The 18528-nt window shown below is 36.9% G+C and overlaps 1 protein-coding gene across 9 annotated transcripts in view; it reads left to right on the forward strand.

Annotated features, from left to right (window-relative positions):
• XPNPEP3 (X-prolyl aminopeptidase 3) overlaps positions 1 to 18528 on the forward strand; it is a 75558-nt gene that overhangs the window by 7691 nt on the left and 49339 nt on the right. For 5 of the 9 annotated variants that reach the window (XR_006220263.1, XM_007079433.3, XM_042993361.1 and 2 more), the window contains exon 2: positions 8131 to 8247. Coding sequence is in view for 6 of the 9 variants with exons in the window: in XM_007079433.3 (XP_007079495.2) it covers positions 8131 to 8247 (117 nt within the window). In the remaining 3 variants the exon portion in view is untranslated. Of the gene's footprint in view, positions 1 to 203; positions 838 to 1954; positions 2005 to 4299; positions 4426 to 8130; positions 8248 to 9159; positions 9283 to 18528 lie in introns of those variants that run through there. The other 4 variants (XM_042993358.1, XM_042993359.1, XM_007079436.2 and 1 more) reach the window with 4 other exon arrangements.

Below are 18528 nucleotides of genomic sequence, written 5' to 3' on the forward strand. Positions count from 1 at the left end.
GGGTGATTCCCGAGGAAGGAGCATAATATGCAAGCTTTCTGCATGCCAGTATTGAATCATTTGAGATGGCAGTATCTTTACCCACTTAAAAGTTTACAACTTTAAAACACGTAAAGATTTTGAAAGTTGTACACTTATGTATTCAGTATATATTATTGAATTTCTACTTTGTGCAAGGCACAGTTTTAACCACTGATGATAATGACATTAAAAAATAGCAATTTTCATGGTGTTTTCATTAATGAAGTATAAATAATAAATGATTTGAGATAATGTGATACGTGCTCCCCCTCAAAAAAAAAAAAATGGTAGTGTGATGGGGGCAGAGAGCTACTCTAGATTGGTTTTTCAATTCCCTATAGTATATATGTCTACATGTATGTATGGTATACACATGATTGTATTTGCTTGCTATTGAAAATGAAGAAGAAGAATAAAATCATCTGAGTACCATTTTTAGGTCAAACACCTAAAGTGTTTACACAGTTTACACAAATGACTTAACACAGTCTCTCATGTAATTGTAACAGCATTCCAGAAAGTAAATATTTTGTGCCCATAAGAAACCTGAGGTTCTTCAAATACATTTGTCTAAGGCTATCTAGCTTATTAGTGAAAAATATGATATTTGAACTTGAATCTGATTCCAAATTTTACTCTTTCTACTCTACTGCATTTTTTTGGACAAGGGTTTAGGAATTTAGGTTCTAGACATTCTACAAATATGTATTGAGAACCTGTGACACAGAGAGGAGTTAGAAAATAGAAAATTCTGCTCTCAAGGAGTTTATACAATTGAAAAAAACATTCAAAAACTAACTGCAATAGAGTGTGAAGGTATAAAACAAGGATTTGCTTCTAATTATTCCCCCTCCCTTATCTATTGACCCTTCCAGCTGCTATGCCACTTTCTCTCATTCCTTTACAGTAAAACTTGTCAAAATTATCCTCTCTGCTTGATGTTTCTGCTTTCTTCCATCCTGTTCTTTGTTGGCACACTCCAATCTGGCGTCTACTTCCCCCCCCATCTCATTAAGTTATAATTTACATATAACATGTTTAAGGTGTACAATATAATGATTTGATATATGTATATATAGTGAAATGATTACCAAAATAAGTTTAGTTATCACCCATGACTTCACATAGTTACAATTTTTCTCTTGTGATAAGACCTTTTTTAAGTAAATTCTGTCCAACGTGGGGCTTGAACTCACAACCCCGAGATCAAGAGACTCATGCTCTACTGATTGAACCAGCCAGGTACCCTATTTTTCTTGTGATAAGAACTTTGAAGCTCTATGTTTTTAGCAATTTTCAAATACACAATGCAGAATTGTTAAGTATAGCCACTATGCTGTAGATTACATCCCCAGAACTTATTATCTTATAATTGGAAGTTTATACCTTTTGACCACCTTTACCCATTTTGGCTTCTATCTTTCATACTTTACTAACATTGTTCAGGTCACCTTGGTGGCTCAGTCAGTTGAGCAACTGACTCTTGATTTCAACCCTTGCAGTTTCTGAGATCCAGCTCCACTTCAGGCTGGGCTCTGTGCTGACAGTGCAGAGCTTGCTTGTGATCCTCTCTCTGCTCCTCCCCTGCTCATGCTCTCTCTCTCTCTCTCTCACTCTCTCTCTCTCTCTCTCTCTAAAAATAAACGTTTAAAAAATAAATAAGGGGCACCTGGGTGGTTCAGTCAGTTAAGCATCTGACTGCAGCTCAGGTCATGATCTCACGGTTCACAAGTTTGAGCCCTGTATCAGGCTCTGTGTTGACAGCTCGGAGCCTGAAGCCTGTTTTGGATTCTGTGTCTTCCTCTCACTCTGCCCCTCCCCCACCCATGCTCGCGCGCGCGCGCGCGCGCGCGCTCTCTCTCGCTCTCTCTCTCTAAAATATTAGAAAAAAAATTTTTTAAGTAAGATGAATAAATAAAACTGTACTTGTCAGGTTCTCCATTGAATTCTGTGCTGCCAAATCCAGTGGTTGTCCTCACACAGGTGAGCACTTCCTCTATTAAATTATTAAATACTTGTTTAACTTCCTAAAAACCATTTTCCTCTAGTTTGCTTCCTTTTCTCCTGTGCTTTTCCTTCTCACGCTATAATAGTAACTAAACTTGACCTACACAGTTCTGTGTAGGTCATATCCAGTCCCAGGGCTTTAGATACCAGCTGTGTGCTTATAACATCTTAATTCATGTATCTAGCCTGTTAGTTTCCCCTGAACCTTCGGTTGCCTATTTGAACTCTCATTTGGAATATCCAATAATTATCTCAGTCTTTGCCATTTCGTTTAATGGTACAAACATCTATCCTGTTATCCAGGCCAAAAAACCCAGGAATCGTCTTAATTTCTTTTTTCTTCATCCCTGCATCTAATCAAAAGGCAGACTTCTTGACTTGTGGTCTTCAAAATATATGCCAGTCTAATCACTGGGGAAATAAAGTCAAAGAACAAATGATTCCTGCCCTTCCAAAAGTTTATAATAGACTGGCAAACTAATTAGCAATTAAATGCAGTATAGTAGGTATTAACAATAGTAACAGAAGTAAACATGGGAACATTGAGGAGGGGCATTTACATCAGAATCAATAAAGATAGGGAATTAGACTTCTTAGGGTAAGTGATGTATGAGCTAATTTTTGAGCTCATGGAAGCAGGCAAAAGCCATTGTTAAGAGAACTGTATTTTTGAAGGCAAGTACTGTTACAGTACAGACTAATTAGCTGGGGCTCCTCATGTGTGGCTGTACTAATGTTCTTTTGAGGATTATTAGGCCAGAGGAATAGACAGGGGCCAGATCATGAAGGGTGCTAAGCTAGGGGTTGAAGTGTATTCTGAAAGATAGAAAATTCTAGGCATATACTGTTAGTGTAGGAAGCTGGAAAGTTAAGGACAGATCCTGAATTTAAACAGGAATTAGTTGACAGTACTTTTGAGGACATCAAGGCAAAGGACTAGAGGGATCACTTTGGAAATAGTATAGCTATAGAAGATGAGTTACAGAAGAAAGACAAGATCCAAGAAAGGCAGACCAGTTAAGAGACATAGTGTCCAGGTGAATTGAGGAGGGTCTATACTAAGGAAGTGGCCCTACTTTGGATCAGATTGGATTTTAGAAATAGGACTCGACATACCAGTTTTGCTATGTGATATTGAGCAAAAAAATCCTGTTTACTTAAATGTAGGTAAAGGTACTGTTTATTTGCATTTGTTAGACTTAAGCTTCCTATGCCAGGAAGTGGTCCAAAATAGATGGATTGATATTCTAGTATTATTTCATTTGAACATAAAAAAAGAGAATTGAGGGGCACCTGGGTGGTATGGTCGGTTAAGCGTCCAACTTCGTCTCAGGTCACGATCTCCTGGTCTGTGGATCTGAGCCCTGTGTCGGGTTCTGTGCTGACAGCTCAGAGCCTGGAACCAGCTTTGGATTCTGTGTCTGCCTCTCTCTCTGCCCTTCCCGCACTCATGCTCTGTCTCTGTCTCTCTCTCAAAAACAAACATTAAAAAAATTAAAAAGACAATTGGTTAACATTTTACATCCAATTATTTTACTGCCAAAATGGTAGTATAGACAATGTAGTCTAATGGTTATGGCTCTATAAATAGATTGTTCAAATCCTAGTTCTGTCTCAGTAATTCTTCATCTTGGGCCAGTTTCTTAACTTTTCTGTGTATCTTTTTTTCCTCATCTTTAAATAGGCAGTGCTGTAATAACATCTGCCTCAAGCATACATGCTATTATTTGTTTAAAGAGAATGTAGATGTGGTTTCAACAAAAATAAGTGTAATTTCAACAAAAAAGTGATACTACTGGCTGTTTCAAGGAAGGGAGACAGGTTAACTTGGGGACAGGTGTGAGAGGAAGGCTTTTCCCTATCAATTTACTACATCTTTTGAACTTTGATCCGTATGAACATGTTACCAGCTCAAAAATAAGTTAAAAGTTTGGAATAGTATTTACATTACACAACTGTAAGGATTAAATAAGTGAATACATGCAGAGTCCTTAGAATACTTTCTGGAATATAATAAACAATAGTAATGTTAGCTGTCATCAAGATCAGTATTATTAGCAATGACGCTGGGATTTGAAAGTATTAAATACACTGTGCCTCTATTTGTTGTAATCAGGAAAAATGGAGCGGAACCCTATAATGAACTTTGATTAATAAGCTCCTATAATGGAGCTTTGATTAGGACAAGAGTTTGTTTACAGGTGAAAAAAGCTCAGGTAGTTCTGCTAAACTCCTAATTGTATTCCTCTTCTTCATAACACTCCATCCCAGTCACTGTACCAACATGTTCGTGCACATGGACAGCTCATTATCTTCTCTTCCCTGTTAAAGAAGAGAAACACTTCTCTACTTTCTACTTTCAAGAAACACAACTGTCAAGCGTCAAATAACTAAAAGGTAAAGTGGGCCAAAGGCCGCTATGCGTAGGGAAAGGTCATTTCTGCAAGTAACACTGTAGGGAACCTGATGATTGGATGAGGCGGAAGTTGGTCTCAGGATCCCCTTATGCTCTTAACATTATTGAGCATCCTCACATCCCTCCTCCTCCTGAACTGGAGCCGCCCTCAGTACAGAGATACAGTCTTTTAGTGCAGTGTTTTCCAGTGACAAGTTGTAATCTTAGTGGGTCATCGTATTGGTTTCCTGAGGCTGCCATAACAAATTACCACAAACATGGTGGCTTAAAATAATAGAATTCTCTCACAGATTTGGAGGCCAGAGGTCTGAGATCAAGTGGCAGTGGGGCTGTATTCCTTCCAAGAGCTCTAGGAAAGAATCTGTTCTTTACCTTTCCAGCTTCTGGTGGCTGTAGGTGTTCTTTGGCTTGTGGCCACATCACTCCAATCTCAGCTTCCACATGCCTCCATTACTTCTTCTTTTCTCTTGCCTATCTCAAATCTCTCTCTCTCTGCATTCCTCTTATAAGAGGACTTGCCATTGAATTTAGGACCTACCCAGATGATCCAGGATGATGTCCTCATTTCAAGATCCTTAATTACATCTGCAAGACCCCTTCTTTAAATAAATTAGTAGTCACAGGTTCTAGGGATTAAGATGTGGACATATCAGGGCGCCTGCATGGCTCAGTCAGTTAAGCAACCAACCCTTGATTTCCGCTCAAGTTGTGATCTCACAGTTCATGAGTTTGAACCCCAGATCGGGCTTCATACTGTCAGACGCTATCAGCATGGAGCCTGCTTGGGATTCTCTCTCTCCCTCTCTCTCTCTGCCCCTCCCCGGCTCACACTCTCACTCTCAAAATGAATAAACAACAACAACAAAAAAGGATGTGGACATATCTTTTGGGAGCCACCGTTCAAGACATTGCAGTAATAAAATCATGTTAGTGCACTGAGAAATTTTTTAATGAAATAAGACAGAAAAGTATCAGTCATAGTATAGTATTTAGTGAAATTTTTATGTATATCATATTTATATGTGTATACTAGGTTACCATGTAAAATATGTTTCTTACTGGGAGTCTTGGTTTCACAAGTTTGAAAGCCACTACCTAATATTACTGCATTATTTCACAGGTAAAGAAGTGGTTCATAGGAATTTATGTAACATGCTGAGATCACATAGATCATAGAACTGGCATTTTTTTCCTACTGTACCACGCTGCCTTTGACTCTGTCTTGGATTGCCTTTCAGATGATTGTGTACTTCCTTCATTTTTCTCTATGCTTAACTCATCTTTTCTTGTTCCTTTTATTTTATTATGAAAAGTTTCAAACCTATACAAGTAGATAGAGTATATATAATGGACTCCCATGTACCCATCACCCAGCTTCAACAATTATCACCTCGTGGCTTCTTTCATCCAAATCCCCGTTCATCCTCTCCCCAATCCACCCCACCCCCATGTTATTTTGAGATAAATTCCAGGTCATATCACTTCATCTATAAATATTTCAGTTTATATCTCTAAAAGTATGTGGTTTTAACATAAGCACAGCACTGTTATCACACCTTAAAGAAGTAAACATTACTTCTGTAATCCTATTAAATATGCAATTGTCCAAATTTCCAATTTTTTCATAATTATAGTAAATAGTATGAGTGGATACTTGATAGACAATTTGTTGCTTGAATCAGGATCCATATAAGGCTCACATAATACAATTGGTTGATAAATTTTTTTAAGGTTTTCTTAATCTACGGATTCCTCCTTCCATCTCTTACCATCCCTACCTGCCATAGAATTTACGTGCAAGAAACGGAGTTCTTTGTCCTGTAGTATTTCCCACATCTGGATTTTGTTGATTACATCCCTAGATTGTCCTCTAGCAAGTTCCTCTGTCCTCTGTATTTTTGTAAATTGCTTGCCTTATCTTTATTAAGCTTTCAATTTATATAGGCTGGACATATTCCCTAATATGTATTCTGTACATTTTCTAAACAGATTCCAGGAAATACTTGTTTTGTCCTTTTTCTTATTTTTTCACTATTTTTAACTGTATTTTCATACTGCCTAGAAACTTTTGCCATTTTCTGTATTTTTAATCATCCAAAAAGCTATAATTTTTTTCAGTAATCCTCTGAAAATTTAATTCAGAGTTAACATTTAAGATTCTTAACTCATCAAATATATACACCTCATTCATTCACACTACATAGTCCCTACAAAAACCTTTAACTTGATCCAGACATCACATTCTACCATTGTAGAGATTGTAGGTTCACAAGGAGATTTTACGGTACTGATTCTGTTTTTGGGATCGGCAGAGAACACCTACTGAGCAGCAGGATGGAGGGATAAGAACAGAGATTTCAAAGTTTAACAAATTTAGGCTTGAATCCTAGCTTCCTCATTACTAACTGTAACATTGCACAAATTACTTCTCTGAGTCTGATTCCTTTTTTGTAAAAAAGCAATGATGATGGCAGTTAAAATCCTGATTCCTTAATTTGGTATACAAAGCTTTCAATGGTCTGATCCTTACCTTCCTAATCTTTTCTTCCTCCATCAACACTGACCTGAAACTCTCTTCCCCCTACACACACACACACACACACACACACACACACACACATGCATGTACATACACACATACCCAGTGCCTCCTATGACTTCCCTTTTGTAATCTCATTTATGATACCTTCCACACCCCTCTTTCTCTTTCACTTGGCTGATTCCTTTTTTTTTTTTTTAAGATTTTATTTTTAAGTAATCTCTACACCCAACTTGGGGCTCTTGCTTAAAACCCCGAAATCAAGTTGCATGCTCTACCCACTGAACCAGCCAGATGCCCTTGACTAATTCGCATTCAGAGCGGGCATCCCCTACCTCTAGAGTCCCACACCAACACCCCTTTGTGCGCGTCTCTGTGTTCCTCAGAGCACTGTATCTGTATCTAGATCTTATTGCACCCATCCCACAGTAGTGTTTCAGTCTTTGTGCTCTCAAAAAACCTTGTGAATGAATCCACCGTGGTGTTCGCCATGTAGTGCTTGAATGTTGTGTCTCACCTCCACTAGACTGTATATTCTTTAAAGACCAGAGCATATAGTCCTCATTCTTTTGTCTTCTTCTAGCATGTGTTCCAGTCACATGCTTAATCTCACTGAATGAATGCTAATAGTGTCTGTTGTATACTATGATGAAGCATTTTTATACCTTATTTTATCTACCTCTAACATTCCAAGATTCAATGAGATATCATGTTTTTTTGTACTTCATATATTCTCGGTAAAAATGTTAGCTCTCTTTTTCTGAATTTTAGGATACGGCTTCTTTTTCTGAATTTTAGGACACAGTATTTCTGTGAAGTACTTCTTAACCCCTTCCTTGCTTTTGTTTGTTGCCTTCCTTCTGTTCCCATAGTTCCTGATTCATACCATAGTCCTATTCGGTATATATGTACCTCTATTATACTATAGTAGACTGAAATCACTAAGGGTAAAAATGATCTCATTTCTGTTTTCCCAGGGCCCAAGACAGGCCCTAACTGGCACAGAGGGAGGGCCATATAAATATTGAAGGAGACACTAATTTGCATTTTTCTAGAGCATCCAACTGCTAGAGATCGATAAATGTATATACACTGTGAGGACTTTCTTGATTATTGTTCCATTCTACTCTCTTTGTTTTTCCTTCAGGATTCATGTCATGTTCTCAGCGAAGGTACTCCCTCCAGCCCATCCCACAGAGGAGAATTCCAAACCGATACTTAGGCCAGCCCAGCCCCTTCACACACCCACACCTCCTTAGGCCAGGTAAGCCCTTTTAACCATAAATCTCTCTCTTTAGATGCTTTATTTAGAACTGTGCTGTCAATAGATTTTTTTTTGCAGCAGTGTAAATGTTCTAGGTCTATGCTGCCCAATACAGTAACCACTAGCCACAAGTGGCTATTATATACTTATAATGGTGCTAGTGCAACTGAGAAACTAAATTTTTTATTTTATTTTTATTTTTATTAACTTAACTTTAAACTTAAAAAGGTATGTGTGGTTGTTGGTACGGTGTTGACATCGCTATCTAGAGCAATAAATATAAGTCTTACAATTCAGAATTATCCATGAAAAGTATGTAAACCATAATGTTTTAAAAGTTATATTACTTTCTAAGACAGTTGCTAGAACTGTATTCAAATGATTGATTCCTTGTGAACTGCTGTGTTAAAGACATTTGAGAAAACATGTTTTTCTTGAGTGCCCAGTGGGCTCAGTTGGTGGCGAGTGCAACTCTTGATCTTGGAGTCGTGAGTTCAAGCCCCACATTGGGCTTGGAGCCTACTTAGAGAAATGAAAGAAAGAAAACGTGTTTTTCTTCAAAGTACTAAATGTTCATTTCCTTTTGTTTAACAAAAATATTGCTGTATAGGTTACACTAGATTTCCAGATTTGATTTTCACAGCTTTGGGAGGTGATAACAGTGATAAAAAGGCAGTTAAGGGATGAACTGTGGTGAATGAAAATCATCACAAAGAGGTAAGTAGGGTAAAACCAAATGCTTTGTAGAAAAAGCAGTCAGGTTTTCAAGGGAAATTAATCATTGCTTCTGTCATGGGAAGGTAAATCTGTATTTACTTTGTGAGCATATGTACTAAGAATCTAAATTGCCTTTAGAAATATGTTACTCTTTCACTGTCTCCACTCAGTGAATGATACCAGTGTGTCTCTCAGTGAGGGCTTCCTTTTGCTGATTCTTCATCAGACTGGAATTCCTGCTGGGAAATCGGCTGAGACTCAGGAAATGCAGCTCACCACTGAAACACACAAGAAATCAGAGTTTTTCAAAGCTGTAAGGTAAGCTTAATAGCAATCCAGTTAGTATTAACTTAAGTATTTCTCTAATCTGTCAACCTACCTGTAGCTTCAATTTTTTTAAAAGGAAATAGAATTGGCATTAAGTTTTACCAGCTTTGAAAATTACTGATTTCTCGTGGTGAGATATTTTTACATGGTGAGCTGCATTTTCTAGGCCTTGAAACTAGTAATTATATTGTCAAGATGATGGCCTCTATGTCTTAAACAGTTGGCTATTGTATGTTATGTGCATGATAACTATATAAAAAATGATTATGAATAAAAATACATATACACATTCATACATATACATATGTTCTTTTCAGCTATGGAGGGAAAAGGGATGCCTGTCTTAATTTTTACTCTTCTGGACATAGGATTTTAGATATTGGGCTAAGAAGGAATAGAATTTTAACTTTTTTTTTTAATGTTTATTTATTTTTGAGAGAGACAGAGACAGAATGTGAGTGGGTTAGGGGCAGAGAGAGAGGGAGACAAAGAATTCGAAGCAGAGTCCGGGCTCTGAGCTGTCAGCACAGAGCCTGATGCGGGGCTCAAACCCACAAGCCGTTAGATCATGACCTAAGCCGAAGTCGGACGCTCAACAGACTGAGCCACCCAGGTGCCCCAGAAGGAATAGAATTTTAAAACAGAATCATCAGGATTAAAGAAACCAGATATACAATTTCTGGAGGCAAAAACTATATAAGTATCCAAAGTATTAATCATTTGTCTTTTTCCATGTAGATATGGAAGTGGTAAAATGGTTATGGAGTGGAGAAAAAGTAAATTATTAAGAAAAATTAAAAGGGATATAATACTTTTTTAAAAATTTCTTTCACAGAGCCAGTCTGTTAGTTTGGAGCGTGAAATTATATCCTCCGTTACTTGGTTTGCTTCTAAAAATTTCATGTTTGGCATAGCTATTTTCCTAGTACTTATAAGTACTTAAAACTTTTGGAAAACACCTCAGTCCCTTCTCTAATTATTACACAAGGTCTATATAGAAAAACTAGAGAATACAGATAAAAGTAATTTTTTTTAATTACTCAAAATCCCTCCACTCATAGAAAACCGCTATTGAGATTTTGGTATATATATTTTTCTAGACTTATTTCTCATATAGGTGTGTGTGTGTGTGTGCATGTGTGTATGTATACACATGTGTACACATTCTATACCAATCAATTATTTCCTTAAAATAAATTCTTAGAAATGAAATTCCTGGGTTGGCTCTTTCTGAATGTTGGGGAGCTATTTCCTCTGGGTTTCTCCTGGCTATACCTACCTAAGTTTGCTGAAGCAAGAGTAACCTGGAAAATATTCAGCAGAATGTCTCAGAGATAAAGGAATTCTGTCCTAGTTGTCTACTCACAACCCCAAGATCAAGAGTTGCATGCTCTACTGACTGAGCTAGCCAGGCACCCCCTCTCCCCCATTTCTTTTTTAACATTGCCATCCTGGTGCTAAGGACTGTGTCTGTAGAGCCAGAAAATGTCAATTCATCCACCTTGATCACTAAAATGCCCTCCACTTATCACCCAAGCCAGAAAAAATGATTCCATGAAGGAAGACAAATGACACAGTTATGAACTGTGAATCTACTTTTTATAATATTTGTGTGAGAAAGTTCTCTGACATTGCCACAAGAGTAACGCAGTCATTAGAATAGCAAGGTGTTCAACTCACATAAACACTGCAATTTATCAGAGAATAGGAAGAATTACCGCCAAATGAAGCATTATTTCCAAGAACATGTATTTCTAACATTGTTACATTCCTAGACACAATAATTTTGGATATGTAATATAGTTTGTAGCGCCTTAAGAAAGGGCTCTTATTTAGAGAGTTTGGCTTATCAGAATGACTTGTCTGACATATCCAGAACTGGTTATTGGTTTTCTTTCAACTACAACAGTGAACAGATCCATTGGGAAGTATTCAACTGTATGGCCCACAATTGGGGAAAATGCTTTTACCATTTACCTGATTGTCCCTTATCAACTATGATGGCTGAGACTATACAGTTATTGTCAAGTATTTTGTTAAGTAATATTTAAAATGATGAAAAGAGTGGTTCTAGAGTGAGTGCTAGATAATAATTCCTGAATCTTCTTCCCTTAGAAGCGTCCAAACCAATTAGGTATCCATCTTTCAGTCATGGTTTAGTTGTAGTTCTGCCTTGAGCAAGGGGTATTTTTTTTTTTTTTTTAAGTTTTGTTAAAATGGTTGACTTTAAAAGATCAAGATTTATTTTGGTGGGGTGAGATTTTTATACTATTTAAAAGATTAAAATATATGTTCAAGAAATGATGGAAATTAAAAATGGTCTGAATCTGCCTAGACCATTGAGTGAGTTTTTTCAAAATGTAAATACATACTAGGATCCCATAGACCTACTGAATCTCAAGGGAAGGGCTTAGGCCCTATGTTTTGAAGAGCTCCCTGGGTGTTTCTGATGCACACCACCTGCCTGATGGGCACTCATTAGATGGGTGTGTGAGATGCCTAAAGCCAGATCTTTGGCCACAGGCCATATTTTGAAGCGGAGTGTACTTTTACTTTTCTTATGTCCTCATCCCCAAACACTCAGTTCTTAAATTAATTCATATCTTTGAGAGAAAGAGGGACAGAGCGTGAGCAGGGGAGGGGCAGAGAGAGAGGGAGACACACAATCTGAAGCAGGCTCCAGGCTCTGAGCTGTCAGCACAGGGCCCGACGCAGGCCTTGAACCCATGAACCATGAGATCATGACCTGAGCCGAAGTTGGATGATGAGCCACCCAGACGTCCAAATTTATTCATATCTTTATCATCACCACCATCACACATTTACTGAATGATCACTTTGTATTTATGTAGCCATTTCAAAACACTGTTTATACGTTATACCTGATAAGCAGAATAGTAGTATAAAAACATTTTATATTCTAGAGCTTTTAAATTTAAGTTCAGGGCCTACTTTTTCATAGATATTTTACCATGAAGTGTACCTGTTTTTATAAAGTAACATATTTTCTTTTCTCACTTCCTGTGTACCTCTGGAATTTTAAAAATAACGATATATTTGTATTGATTATTCATTTTCCCTTTGTCTTCATCTTCTGAAGTAGAGTTTTTGGTTTTTTTTTTTTACATCCAAGTTAGTTAGCATATAGTGTAATAATGATTTCGGGAGTAGAATCCAGTGATTCATCCCCTACATATAATACCCAGTGCTCATCCCAACAAGTGTCCTCCTTAATGCCTCTTGCCCATTTAGCCCATCCCACTACCCAGAACCCCTCCAGCAACCCTCAGTTTGTTCTCTGTATTTAAGAGTCTCTTATGGTTTTTGTTCCCCTCCCTGTTTTTATATTATTTTTGCTTTCCTTCCTTTGTCTTCATCTGTTTTGTATCTTAAATTCCTCATATGAATGAAATCATATATTTGTCTTTCTCTGACTAATTTCACTTAGCATAATCTTCTGAAGTAGATTTTAATGCAAAATAAAGACCAGAGTATTTACATATATAAATTTACAGGTGAATAAACCTATATATTTAACCTATATGTATGATATATGTTGATTACTCATTCCAAAGTACCATTATACAGATAGCTAGCTCATAGAAATTTCATAAACAGCCATCTAGTACAGAATTATAGGGTATTTCTGTTTTTTAATGCTGGGAGGAAAAAAAAATTGAATTATAATAATGTTCCTGCAGCTTAAATACTGGTACATTAAGAATAAATGACTTTTCTGTTTCTCTTTAACCTTTGTGCATATTTCTCATTCATATCGAGAAATTCTCTGAAGTAAAGATTAGCAAGAATCTGCCCTAGACAAGAATCAGGAATTTTCTAAAGAATTGAATAATAAAAAGCTTCTGAATCACTTGTGAATGATAAGACTCATTCTTTTTTTTTTTTTTTTTTAAGTTTTCATTTATTTATTTTGAGATAGACCAGGTGAGGGGTAGAGAGAGAGGGAGAGAGAAAATCCCAAATAGGCTCCCATGAACTGAGAGATCATGACCTTAGCCAAGATCAAGAGTCGGACACTTAACCAACTCAGCCACCCCGGCTCCCAGAGACTCATTCTTAATTGTGTGAGAAAGCCAAAGACTTTCAGGGCTTCAATCTAAAAATTACTTTGATAGAGATAGTAGTTGTCCGTGTAAATTTTACTCTTCCAAGGTCCTACTTGGCTTTGGATTACCAGGATGACAGCATCTTTAAGTGTAAATTCTTTATGGTATAATTGTAACTAATATTTATATAGTGCTTACCGTTCTGAGTATTTTATTATTTAATCCTCCTGACAACTTTGAGAAGTAGTTGCTTTTATTATCTCCATTTGACAAATGAGAAAACTGAGTCATAAAGCAGTTTGGTAGCTCTCCCCAAGTCACTCAGTAAGTTGTTAAGCCAGGATTCCAGTTCATAAAACTCTGACTGTTGAGTCCACACTTAACCACAAAATAGTACAAAACATTTGTACCAAAGAATACTATCTGGAATTTCCGAAAAGTCTATCTTTGTCATGATATTTTTAATAAGAATAAATTCAACTGAGGGAATTCTTAGTCTAAAAGGTATTTCAAGTTTAGAGAGTGGTATGCTTTTTTTTTAATGTGGTAAAATTTACATATAATGAATTGCACAGATCTTAGATACGCGCATCAGTGAGGTTTTTAAAAATTTTTTTTAGTGTGTATTTTTGAGAGACAGAGAAAGAGGCAGAGTGTGAGTGGGGGAGGGGCAGAGAGAGAGGGAGACAGAATCTGAAGCAGGCTCCAGGCTCTGAGCTGTCACCACAGGGCCCGACTCAGGGCTCAAACCCACGGACTGCGAGATCATGACCTCATGAGCCGAGGTTGAATGCTTAACTGACTGTGCCATCCAGGCGCCCCCACAATTCAGTAGATGATGTGGAGAACAAAGGCAAAAGAAAAAAATTAAACTTCCTTACAACTTATAGTCCATTGACAAGTACATGAGAGAAGGCAGAGTGACCTTCCTTGAGGAGCTTGCCGGAATGTTAAATTTTCGCTAGAGGCAAAAGGCAACCTTAGCTTGACGTTAGCCCAACCTCCAGGATCCTTTATCTCCACACCACCCCTCATCCCCGCCCTACAAGATGTGTTTTAGCAATCCTTCTCTAAGTCTATGGCCCACTGTTATACATCTGAAGGATCTCATGTCTGAGGTTTTACTAAACAGTAATAAATGACCTTTTCCTAATAGCCCCTCAAGGTCCTGGAAACCTTGCTTCAAAATTCCTTAGAGACTTACACTACCCCTAGCCCCCTCTCTTCACAACCCCAGTGCAGCTCTTTCTGCCCATGGGTTCTGTCCCTGTGCTTTAATAAAACCACCCTTTTGCACTGAAGACATCTCAAGAATTCTTTCTTGACCGGTCATTCCTGGACCCCCAACATTTCAGATCAGTAGGCCCCAATATAACCCACACACCCCAGTCAAGATATAGAACGTTTTCATCACCCTAGAAAATTTTCTCACACCCCCTTGTCTGTTTCCACTTCCATCCTTAATCATTGCTCTGGTTTCTATCAACATGGATTGTTTTGCCTGTTCTTGGAATCATACAGTACGTACCTTTTCTGTCTGGCTTGTGTTGCTCAATATATGCAAATAAAATCTAGAGTATTTTTTATTGTTTATTTGGTCATTTCATTTTTTCAGAGAGGTCTGTGTTTTACTTTAAAGAAAACATCACCTTTTTTTTTTAACCCCCATTCTCCACCTACATAGAGATCATTTTATAAACTACTTTCTTGTAGACAATAAAAACTACCTAATATTAAACAATTCATTTTAAGGATGCAGTTTCAAAATCAGACCATGTTAAAATACTAATCTAGTTACTTTTAGGAAATAATTAAAATACATACCTAGATTGTAACAAAGACCTGCATTTTCCCATCCATTTTCAGTCTTTATAAAACTTTCTTCTTAGGGGTTTCTGCTTGGCTGATTAAATATGAAGAACATTTTTCTTATTTTCGTGAGAAGTCCAATCCTAAATGTCCTGGAAGAGCTTTTCTTCTTGGCTGCAGAGTCTCTGAACTGATTGTGAGACTTTGCTATTTGCAGAGTCCAGATTATGACCTGTAGGCATTTGATTGGTAAATAAACTTGTTAGAATAGCCCCTCTATCCTTAATTGACTCAAGGTGATAAAGTACTAACTTTGTTCTTTACTATGTTACAATTTGACAAAGTTACCAGAGTGTCTATTCAGACAGTTTTATCAGATGAAATTCAGGCCAGATTGACCATTACAATGGTTAATTCTATGATCAAAGGCCATAATAACTGCCAGGTTTACCTCTAGGGTTAAAGTTCATTGCTTTATTACCACCCCCCCCCCTTTTTTTCCTCCTTCGAATGATAAGAAAAGATACCTTTTTTACTTGGATAATTTTCTGTCACAACCAAAGAGTTCTTTTTTACTTTGAGATTTCAGAAGTGTGGAAGCATTTAGTTAATGGTCACTCCATAGTGTTGATGATTCATAAACTTGGGAAAATGTAGCCTGTGTTTTAAATGTTTCTCATGTAGTCATTTGTATGAAATTGGATTCAGGAAGATGAATGCCTTGAAGGGAGTAAAAGATAGTTTTCCAATCCCGTTTTGATTTCCAAATAATTGTATCTTTTTTTAGAAGTTATTTTCCAATATATTTATATATGTGCTTTGTTATTAATGAGAATGAGAGAGAACACATATATTAAGGTCGTTAAAATTGTGAATTTTCTTATTTTCCAAATTAAAAAAAAAAAGCCCACAAAATGAATTGATTTTTAATTTAGTTTTATTACATGGACTGTAGCTGTGAAGAAACCAAAAGCAAAGCAAACCAAAAGGAAAGGGAAAAAGAATACAAAAGGAAAGGTCGGATGATCTATCAATTATAATCAGCCTCTGCTTTTATAAGAGTATATACTGCTTGGGTAACTGGGAAATTTCCAATGTTGGGTAACAGTGGCAGACTTAACATACGTAATTACCAGTCAGATAGTTCTGGCACAAAGGTCAGAATTCTGCCCAAAAGCCCTAGAGAACTCTTAGCCAGCTTAATCCAGGGGAAAAAGAAATGCACTATGAGGGGCACCTGGGTGACTTAGCTGGGTAAACATCAGACTCTTGATTTCAGCTCAGGTTGTGATGATCTCACAGTTTGTGAGTTTGAGTCCTGTGTTGGGCTCTGTGCTGTCAGCTTGGGATTCTCTCTCTCTCTCTCTCTCTCTCTCTCTCTGCCCCAGCTCATGCTTTCTCTCTCTCTCAAAATAAATAAACTTAAAAACAAAAAGAAAGAAAAGAAATGCCATGTGAGCTCTTCTAGGACTGACTCTGTTGCTTATCTTTTATTTCTTACCAACTTCATCAATAAAAGTGTACATTTTTTTCTGTTGTAAATGAATAAGAGTTAAATAAAAATTGATATTAATGGAATGCAAACAACAGAGTTAGCTGGAGAGATAAACTATACATAGGTAAAACAACTAGATGGTTCCAAGGTAATCATAAACAACTGAGTGACATGTACTGAACATGAGTACTAAAAAAATTCAGAGTCTTTGATCCAGCAATATCTGTCCTAGGACTGTGATAGAACTAAAAGCACCAGTACATAGGGCATAAAAGTAGCAGGATATAAGTACAAAGATGGTTATTATTACAGCAAAAACTGAAAACAATATAAATGCCCACCAGTATGGAAATGGATCAACAAGTTTTGATATATCAACCCAAAAAATATTTATGGAGACGTCAAGCAGAATGAACTGAAGCTATGCAAGATGACTTGGTGGGAGGAATTTCTATAAGGTATCGCTGTGATAGAAAAAGCAAGATACAGAAGAATGTGTAGTATCCCATTTTTGTAAAATACTAGTGACCAAAAAACCCTAAATGCAAGTATATGAGTATTGAGAAAAATAGGAAAGGATATGTGCCACATTACCAACGTGGATGAGGTGTTGATGTGGGTAGAAGGGAAGGGGAGTGAAGAGTCAAACAGCAAAGGAAAAGGGGGAAAATATTTAACTATTGAGAGTTCAGTATGATGTGATTACACTTATACACAACTATAGGATGTATATATATATAAGAAAATGAAACAGTTAACTTAAATAATTCAGAGGGACAAATCAATGTGACCTAGGCTAATCAGGAAAGCCTTTTGAATGAGAGGAGTCTAAAAACAAACATGCATTGAGCCCAAAATCTTGGGAGTGGAATTGCTATGGAGGGAGAATAAATTTTGGAAAAGGGACACATCATAAGCAAGGTACTAGGGAAATAACAGAGCTATGTAAGACATAAGAAGGAATTAATTTCAGAATAATTGGAGAAATGATTTTAAAAAGTTGGCCAAATCACCAAAGACCATATATTGTGTGATTTCATCATATTAAATCTCTACAAGAGACAAATTCATAAAGACAGAAAATAGATTACTGGTTGCCAAGGGCTGGGGGTGCAGATTGGGAGGAGATGGGGAGTGACTACTAATGGGCAAGGGTTTCTTTTGGGAGTGATGAAATGCTCTAAAACTGACTTTTGTTGTTTTTTTTTTTAATTTTTTAATGTTTGTTTATTTTTGAGACAGAGAGAGGCAGAGCATGAACGGGGGAGGGTCAGAGAGAGAGGGAGACACAGAATCCGAAGCAGGCTCCAGGCTCTGAGCTGTCAGCACAGAGCCCGATGCGGGGCTCAAACTCACGGACCTGAGTGAGATCATGACCTGAGCCGAAGTCGGACGCTCAACCGACTGAGCCACCCAGGTGCCCCTCTAAAACTGATTTTTGTAATGTTTGCACAATTGTGTGAATATACCAAAAACCACTGATTTGTACACTTTAAGTGGGTAGATTGTATGGTATGTAAATAATATCTCAATAAAGCTGCTTTTTTTTTAAGTTAAATAAATAAATATAAAGATATTTATGTTTATAAATAAATATAAAGATAAATTGGAATCCTCTGGTAGAAAGCATTAAAATCTACTTGAGTTTGAATTTGATGTAATGGACAATAAAGAGCCATTGTAGGTCATGAGTATGGGATGGACTGTCCATGATTTCTTTTATTCCCTTTTTCTCTTTATTTGGAATTTTTATCATAAAAGTATATACTCATTGAAACAAAATTCAAGTAATATTAAAAAGCATGTTAAAAAGAAAATTTTAGTCTTAACTCAATCCCCATAGATTACTACTATAAAAATTGAGAT

The sequence above is a fragment of the Panthera tigris genome, chromosome B4 (assembly GCF_018350195.1).
Source record: "Panthera tigris isolate Pti1 chromosome B4, P.tigris_Pti1_mat1.1, whole genome shotgun sequence".
Classification (NCBI taxonomy): domain Eukaryota; kingdom Metazoa; phylum Chordata; class Mammalia; order Carnivora; family Felidae; genus Panthera; species Panthera tigris.